This window comes from Mixophyes fleayi, chromosome 10 (genome assembly GCF_038048845.1).
Source record: "Mixophyes fleayi isolate aMixFle1 chromosome 10, aMixFle1.hap1, whole genome shotgun sequence".
Taxonomy (NCBI): domain Eukaryota; kingdom Metazoa; phylum Chordata; class Amphibia; order Anura; family Limnodynastidae; genus Mixophyes; species Mixophyes fleayi.
The window spans coordinates 39062792-39072096 of NC_134411.1; the positions used below are offsets into that span (position 1 = coordinate 39062792).

Sequence of the window (9305 nt, forward strand, 5' to 3'; positions counted from 1 at the left end):
TGTCATACACTGTGGAAATACGTGTGACACACCCAGATCTCGTCTGGATACGGGTCACTCTCAGATATTAGTGCAGGAAACTGTCTCTTCACTGAAGAAATGGACTTTGCTGACCTGTCACAATGGGTGGAACATGGAGGATGAGATAAGAGAGAGTCTTTCAGAAGTCGGGGCGTTAATTGTGGACTTTGATTCATTAAATACAACTTTGTTAATGACCATGGAAAACCCAGGATTCCGTACATTAAAGCAATGTACGACGCCAGCTGGTCATATCGTTCCTTCCCGGAAGAAAATCGATGAAAAAATGCTTTATTATTTCAATAAAGCATTTTTTCAATTGTGAATTATTTTATAATATATACAAATATATATATTTTTAATTTATACAACTTATTTTTTATTTTTTTTACTAAATGAAACCAAAAGTCCAAGTCTATTTGACACTTTAACGGGTAGATTGATCAAACCGTCTAAAAAGAAGTGGAGGTGTTGCCCATAGCAACCAATCAGATTCTAGCTAGCATTTATCTACTAGATTCAAGAAAATGATAACTAGACTCTGATTGGTTGCTATGGGCAACACCTCCATTTTTTTCTTTTTAGACGGTTTGATACATTTACCCCTTGCTGTTTTCAATAGGGTCCGGACAGCAATATCTGTATTTATGGCAACTCTTGAAGATCATTTTGAAGATTATCCCCAATACCAAAAAAATTGTAACAAAGGAAGATGAGGAAATATTACTTAACAATATAATAGTGGTAATTATAACCTCCTACCCCACCTTTCCGGTCTTGGGCAGAGAAAATCAATTAAAACCAACTTTAATTTCCATCCAAAACCTAGATCTGTTTTTATGGACCAGTTGAAAATAAACAACGCCCTTTACATTCAGGACTCGGAGCTTGACAAAGGTCCGCACCCTATTTTCGTTGGACTGTCTCACTGTTCTGTTTTCTCACACTCGCCCTCATTCACCCACACACGCACGAACATTTAAATCTAAGAAAAATAAGCCTCAACGTTATGGCTTCAAGGGGTGAAATTGAAGTTAGATGCTTTCTGGAAATAATTGTATCAACCTCTACTAGACATCTCGAGGATTCTGCTCCAACATTCCGACCGACCAATTAACAAATACATGTAGCCATAATTATAGGAATATGGGGAACCCAGTATGTTTAGGTATGACCCAGAGCATGCTGGAGTATTATTTGCGTAATTAACACATGAGCGGAAGCCTCAGCTTTCAATATGCTTGGTGTTCCTCACTTACCCAGGTGTTTCCATGTTTTTTCCCACTACCTAGACAGTTCAGTATATGTTTGATGTTCTATAAAAGTATTTAATAGCTATCTATGTGCTATATTATTACTGTATTAGTGATGTGTTATTGACGCGTCTCTCTTCTGTGTAACAAGTGGAAAGCCCGGTGTGGATACAGACGGTTGTGAGATTCCGGTACCGGTGATAATACCGAATTGCGCAGAAGACATCAGTGCGGAGATGAAGGCAAAGATTGAAGAGGATGCATATAACAAGGGGTAACAGCGTCTTACTAATGCGGGGACTGGGGCTTTACTAAATGGTCATTTATACTAAATATTTGTTTTGTCATCTATCCTGTAGTGCTTAGACATTTAGAATGAATTTGATCTGTATGGGGGGGGGGGCATCAAGATGAGGGGCAAATGTGTACGATGCGGCTAAGTACATCATCACGCCGCTATCCTCTCCACCTGAGAGGTGGGCGTAGCTAGGCGACACAAACTGCGTCGTGTCCTCGCCCACCACTCAGGGAGGGAGACGCCCATGCTGGAGAATTGCCTGCCCACTCAGGATTTTAGGGGGGTCTCCCCCTAATTCAGAAGTATCCCAGACATTTGGGAAGATTAGGCGAACCTGCTGTATGTTTGCGGGATGAAGTCAGCCCCTGACGCAGGAAGTAAACACAACACTCGGCCCGGTCATACATGGGTAACTGCCTTAGTGCCTCAAAAAGTTTCGCCTTACACTACTAGGAGAGACAGTTTAATTCATAAATTATAAAGAACACAGGTCCCCAAAAATTAGTGCACTGTGTTTGCATTTTAACTACCCCTTTATAGACCTCAGAGATGAAGAATAGATATTGAGAAATTCATCTCACATGCAGAAAAAAACAATAGATTTTTAATGTCCTACAAAAATAGGGTTATTTCCAAAGACAGATTTTTAAAACCTGGGAATATACTTGTAAGTTCGAGTAACTTGGTATCAGTGCGGTTTCTGATGCTATGTGTAAAAATAAACTAGGATTAGACAGATTTTAAAAATAGTCTTAAGAGTGATTGCCTTTATTCTATAGAGAGAATGAAAACGTGTACATTATATTAATTCAGTCTGTGCATCTATCCCATTAATGTAATTTCAATAACTCCAAATCACCTCCCAAGGTATCAAGAAGGTTTAAAAAAAGTTCAAGTGCTTCAGGAATTTAAAGAGGAAGAGGAGGAGAAGTTATCTGAAAATCCAGCGGAGTATAAGGAAGAAGAAAAGGAAGAATTCACCAAGCTGAAGGGCAGGTAGGACCCCGGAACTCTGCAATACTTGTATAATCGTCACGCTAGGAAATGCTGAGACAGGGAAGTGTTATGAGTTTAAAGTTGTTTAGTATCTAAAGGGGGTTTACAAGTTGCAAAATAGGCGTCCTCCTAACTGTGCCTCAAGATTAGTGCTCTGCATCCATTTACTTGTCAGGCGTCTTGTCATTGCTGTTTATTTATAGATAGTGTTTGTCCTTATTTCCCTTCATTCAAACTTATCCCAGCTCCTCTGTCACCCCGATGAGATATCCTGAGATATCACAGAATCAGAGAACTATCCCCGGGACACTGACCAGCAAATGAGAGGCTATTTATTTTTGTACATAAAAATACAGAAATCTCAGTTGCACACATTTGCAAATGTATGGAAAGCCATCCGCCCCGTGAAGGTGCTTCTGCTAATAGGGTGGTCCTAACTCTAAACAACGAGAGTCTCTATTTTTGGGCCATACATAAATGTGTTTTTAAATTGAGATCTAACTTACCAAGAGGTACCCCAAACTCCTCCAAATGGCACTACAGCAAAACCACTCCCCATCAGCTACTAATACCATATCCTGCCTCTCAAACAAACAGAATCACCAACAATGTGAGGGCTCTGTTTGTTGGATATCACTAATTTTATTGATGTAACCTTAAATAAAGATTTCAAAACCTTTAGCTTTTATGTCCCGTGCCGTAAATTGATATTAGGCACTCATCTGTAACTAGGTGTCTGGAACTCTCTATCCATAAATACTTAATGGGTAGTGCAGAAGAGTTTAGAGACAATCAAAGAGATACATTAATTCAGTTTCCCCCCTTTCAGCTTTTAACCCATGGCTGGACGGAGTGTTCATCTAAGCCACATCAAACTATAACTATGAGTCACAAACACATTGTGCAGTTTTATATGACTAGTAATTAGCTTGCATATGACTCTGTAAATATAAATATTATAGGAAAAATATTACACAATTTCATTTAGCAATTGTGCTACCCTAAAAGGCATTGTAAACAAGCCATTGATAAGTGTGTTAACATTGCCCTGCCTAACAGCTTGCTGGTTTTATCTATTAAAATGAATGCTTTAACAGGTGCCCCCTAATTGGCACTGTCCGAGGCTGATGCTTCTTGTTGACGTTAGTGTTAGCACAGTTCAGATATATTATATGATATCAAACAGCTAAAGGGAGATTTGGGGTTTCTCAATGCAGATCAGGTCAACACAGAAAATTAAATAATAACATCTTATCTGACACATTGCAAATAACTGAAATTAAGTCCTTATTGCTTTGTTGCAGTAAAATCGAAGAATGCATTGACTACTTGCATATGCTGTATCCCAAATTACTCAAGCACTGGAGCGTCTTCTCCATTGTGGCAGCTGGGATAGTCCTACTTGCTGTCCTGATGAGCATTTACAATTCCTTCTCTTCTTGCACTGAACAGCCGGAAGGAGGCCACGGGAAGGCCACGTGTTCTGTGTCCCAGAAATTTTCCTGGTGGACATCAGGATCTCAGCACAAACAACGCAGACAATAGAAGACACAGGGTCCACCTCGTAGTGGTACCATCCTGGCCGGTGGTTCACGAGAAAGGACAATACAACGTGGAGGAACAGCTACCACCTACGGTTGGATAGGTGGATGGACAAATAGGTTTTAATTTGTTTGGGGTTTTTTTTTAGATTATTTGCCAGTTTCCTGCAAAAGACAATATTTTGCTTCATCACAAATGTAATGACAAGTAAAAATATTGCCCATGTTTGGGGTGTTCAAGCCACGATGAATAGGTCATCCTCTGCGGTATAATAGTGGGATCCATGTTTCGAAGAGACTCAGCTCCTTACTGTACTTTGTTGCGAGATTACCTTGTCCCTTCCGAGGCTCTGTGGTGAGTGTAAGAATTATTATAGCCTACCAAAATACCAAACGGGGCGAGCAGAAACAATATCACAAAAAAGTGATTATGTAATTATCTCATTGTGTATTTTATGCATAGTTGCCAACTTTCCGACTCTGAGGTCAAGTGACTAGTAGAGAGGAGGACTGCGCCATTACGCCATTGGGGGCTTGTCTTCAGCAAGGTCCTCGTCCTGGCCACTTAGCTAGGAATTTGGGAATCTCCAGGAGACTGGCCTAGTATTATTTTATGTAGGGAAACAGACACATGAACACAGTGTTGACAGTTAACGCAATCTGTTGGGCAAGGGTCAGTATAGTCAACGCACATGTATAAAGCAGTCAGCACTACCTAGGACATACTTGAATATGGTAAAGCATTATATAAATAAAGACATTTATGTAACTCCCCCTAGTGATTGCAGCAATGAAGTCACTTTATAAAAGCCATGCAAAACCAAACTTTATATAGCATGTGTTTATGACATTGCATTTGTTAATTATGGATATGTACAGAGTTTTAAGTAAAGTTCTAACAGGCCAATAATGAGCAAGGGTCAAAGTCAAGTCAGGGTCAAAGTTCAATGGGTCTATTGTTCAAATATAACCCCTATTTTATATCTAATCATTGGAAAGATACATTAGTTGAGTAGAGTGATCATGTCAAGCGGATTCTCTGTCTTAAATCCTCTGTCTCACCTGATCCGCACACCAGCATGTAACAGTCCTGGCGTCGCTGGGTTTGAACCAACAAGAGAGAACAAACAGCTTTTCATTCTCGTAATTTAAGATGCTGATGTTGACCAAATGTTGTAGCCAGGGGGACCTGATCTATCTTGTATCCCACTGATCTAGAATTAGCACCTTTCCTAGAACACTATTCTGTGAACATTATCAGATGTTGCAGTTCACGGCTACTGATGAAAATCTACATTTGCCTTGTGCCTCAGTGATGTCACTGGTTTCTAGTGACTGGATAGGCTGCATTCTAAGTGATGTCACTGGTTCCTAGTGACTGGATAGGCTGCATTCTCAGTGATGTCACTGGTTCCTAGTGACTGGATAGGCTGCACTCTCAGTGATGTCACTGGTTCCTAGTGAATGGATAGGCTGCATTCTCAGTGATGTCACTGGTTCCTGGTGATTCCTAGTGATTGGATAGGCTGCATTCTCAGTGATGTCACTAGTTCCTAGTGACTGGATAGGCTACATTCTCAGTGATGTCACTGGTTCCTAGTGACTGGATTGGCTGCATTCTCAGTGATGTCACTGGTTCCTAGTGATTGGATAGGCTGCATTCTCAGTGATGTCACTGGTTCTTACTGAATTAATTGGCTTCATGAATGTTCAGCCCGCACAATAGCTGCCTACATCGTTTATGAGATTGGCGCACTTTAATAATTAACTGATGTTGTTGAATTTTAGTTCTCTAAACCAGGAACAAAGAAATGTTAATCTGACATGTATAACAAGGATACTGGATTTTTTCATGTTATTTGCTTATTGTGTGTGGAGTGAGATTTTGAAAGCTCTAGATTCCAGCTGCATATACAGTTAATCTGCTTTTGATAAAGCGGAAATGAGAACCGTCTGGAATTAAATTCTTAAGAATACGAGTTACTCTCATGTCCTAGAATGAATCTGCAAGTGTTCACCTTCTATCAAATCACTCATAGGGGAAAGTTTTTAAAACTGATGGTGATTTCAGGGAACGTTTCATCCCGAGCGTGAAGAGAACTGTTTTAGATTCTGGGTACAGTCAGAAGGTTTATAGCACGTTGGATAAAATTCAGCAAAATATTCGTGTTCCAACAATGAGATAAAGGAGATGGGGACAGGTTTGGAGTTAGTCGTAATAGGCTTCTGCCTAAGGTGCTGAAAGTCAAGAGCTCCACAGTCACAGTTGCTCCGCCCATCTGGCAACAAGACACTCCCATATATAGCCTATTATTATGTGGCCCATTAAGACTTTTGTTTTTATGTAAAATCACACCTAATGTGGAAGCACACCAAAAATGCAGGATAAATGATTGTATTGGGTACTGCACTATGTACTTTCAGCATATAGTCTTCTTCCAGTGTGAATTACTCCATCGAGACACTCTTCACAGGAGCTCCTAGGATGCTAATTGGGGTTTGGTGATGACCTAGGACTGTAAAACTGTCTGACTGTAGGTTCTATCACACGTCAATTAGACCACCCGACATTCAGAGGAACCTAAAACCCGGGATGTATAAGCCATTATTTAAATTAAAGTCATTATTCATCTGTCCCAGTTGCCTGCACACCCCAATATACGGAGAGTATAAACCACCCTAATGCTTTGGAAAATTCTGGCCTCTCAACCAAAGCTTGGCGTTCCTGTGAGCCCTTTCCTAAAATAATTTGTATTCAGTAACTTTTATCTTCTCATTTTTAGAAATATAGAACATAAAGGTCCTGAATCATTAAGGCACACAAAATGAACGTAGTGTGCATTATCTTTAAAAAAAACGCATGTAATTCGGGTATACGCACGTCCGGATTCATCTACAAGCGGATCTGAAGAAACATCTCTTGTTTAATGGGAGTAAACGCGCTCTGCTTATACGGCACTTGGCGCATTGAGAAAGACAACGCACTGCTGGATACGTACAATATATATGTGGAATATAAAGTCCAAGCAGAACACACAGAAAAAAAAAGTATTAATTGTTACCTGTTAATAACATAGTAATTAATGAAAAAATCTAAAAAAAAACCATAAAATACATTTATTAGGATGTTATTAATGTCTACTGTACATAAAATACATTGTTACAGTTGCTCCTGATACAAACACATGTTCTAGCTGTATACACAGCCGTCATCACTAGTAATCAGCACTTACACCCGATCTGTAGCTGGTGCAGGTGATACAGCTGAAAATCACGTACCTGAGAGATGCCCAAAGCTTGAGTCAGACGCTGCTGTGTGCGCTGGAGCTTGTGCGTTGGAGCCCTTACTGTACACTGACTACGGGCATACGCCAAGTTCCCTCCCCAGTCTGCCCTTCAAAATGTAGGCTGTAGTAGGGTCATTTACGTGCGAAAATGAATTGCGTTCTTTGGCGCATGTTTCAATTTTGAGATTGAAAAAACTGAAAATACGCCACGTAGATGGACTTACGTTTCTTAATGAATCAGTCCCAGAAGCCCTACCTGTATAATGTACACCTCGATCATGGTTACCAGTAAAAACTTAATAGACATCAGTAAAAATATGGTAAGTCCGAACAGTACTAAAGTTCACATGTTGTTCACCACTTAGATGGTTTTGGGGGGTAATGGGGTTAAGCGCTCCCTATAAATACCTCCCAACATTTATAAATTGGTACCAAATAACACCCCAGATACACCCCAATACTGCCATGATCCGAAAACATCCACTGAATCGGGACATTTGGGGTATATGTCCTATTTTCAGACCCTAGATAAACAGCAGACGGTTTGGGGTCTGATGGATGAGAGTTGTGTATCTCCTATGTTTGATAACCCTGGTTGTTATATTAACGCAATAAAACGCTGAACATTCAATGTCGCTGATGAGAGAGATGATGGATCTCCTGGCTCAAGGATCAAATATTTCTACTTTATACAGAAAACGTTTTGTGTGTTTAATACAATGTTTTATTTATGTTAAATGCTGTCTTGAAAATGACTACTAGACCGAAAATTAAAAGACATCTTGTAAACCTCACAGATGTATAGACGTGTACGCCGCTGTGGTATCTAGCTGAGGGCAGTTGTTGCCCTCTCTAATCTTCCATGTTATACCTTGAGTAGCTCTTAACAATCATCTAAACGGTGTGCAGACAGGAAGGCGGGTGTGCATAGACAATCTATTCCCCCATGGATCGCTGAAATATCTTGAGTATATTTTGGATAACACCTACACAGATTTCTCTGAGAAACTTGTAAAATTAGCTATTTATTTGTTGCCCAATCCAAGCATTTTCTAAATGATCATTAAAAGATTGTTGTATATGGGGGCGACAAGAGATCGAATCTGCTCATTCAAATCATATATTGGTATATATGGATCTGGCTGTATAGATTTTTCTGTCTCTGGGTTTTGTAACCAACTAATGTACAAAAGTCACCAGTCTCTCTCCCCCCCCCCCCCCCACTACCAGTGTTTTGGGGTTACCATACCCCGTACAACCACCGTTTTGGCACCTTCGCCTGTACTGCATCGGATCCTCTTTCAGACTATGATCAAATTGGTCAACCGGAAACAGGAAACTCATTCGGTGTCTCCCGCTGAACTCTTCAGCAATTTGCAAGTGCAGTTCAGTGGTCCTCTAGAACCATCGCTGTTTAAGTTACTTTTATTTAACGCTTGCCTGACGATTCATCCTTTGTGTCATATATTTAAAGTTTTGCCTGATTTATAACCATGTATGTTGTTTTCAGGTTTGATTTTTTTTTTGTTCTCCCTTTTTGCCCTGCTCAGCACTGAAGCGTATTGATCTGAAAACAGAAGTCACTATTTTGTGTAGATTATTTAAATTTTTGTAGTAATGTTACCTGTTGCACAAGCCGTGCCGGTGTTGTACTGTAAAATACCACGTACTTGACTGTGAAAATAAACTAAGTGCAGTTTAAGCGTTGTGTTGCGTATTTGTTCTTTTACAACGGCATAACAAGGGGTTTGATTTCCTCGCTCCTTATTCCAGAAATGTAGCTAATATGGCATGGAAAAGCAGAGAATTTGCAACGCTAGAGAGATGAATGAGTAGAGTTACTAAACATTCTAAAAAAGAAGGTGGAGGTATTGTCCATAGTAACCAATCAGATTGTAGCTATCAGTAA

At 39.9% G+C, this 9305-nt stretch overlaps 1 protein-coding gene across 8 annotated transcripts in view; it reads left to right on the plus strand.

The window, feature by feature from the left end:
- Positions 1-9098, plus strand: part of IRAG1 (inositol 1,4,5-triphosphate receptor associated 1) — a 97832-nt gene extending 88734 nt beyond the window's left edge. For all 8 annotated transcript variants that reach the window (XM_075188475.1, XM_075188476.1, XM_075188481.1 and 5 more), the window contains 3 exons: positions 1426-1548; positions 2440-2568; positions 3873-9098. In XM_075188475.1, coding sequence (XP_075044576.1) covers positions 1426-1548; positions 2440-2568; positions 3873-4113 — 493 coding nt within the window. In that variant the 3' untranslated portion in view covers positions 4114-9098. The remainder of the gene's footprint in view (positions 1-1425; positions 1549-2439; positions 2569-3872) is intronic.
- The last annotated feature ends 207 nt before the right edge of the window (positions 9099-9305 follow it).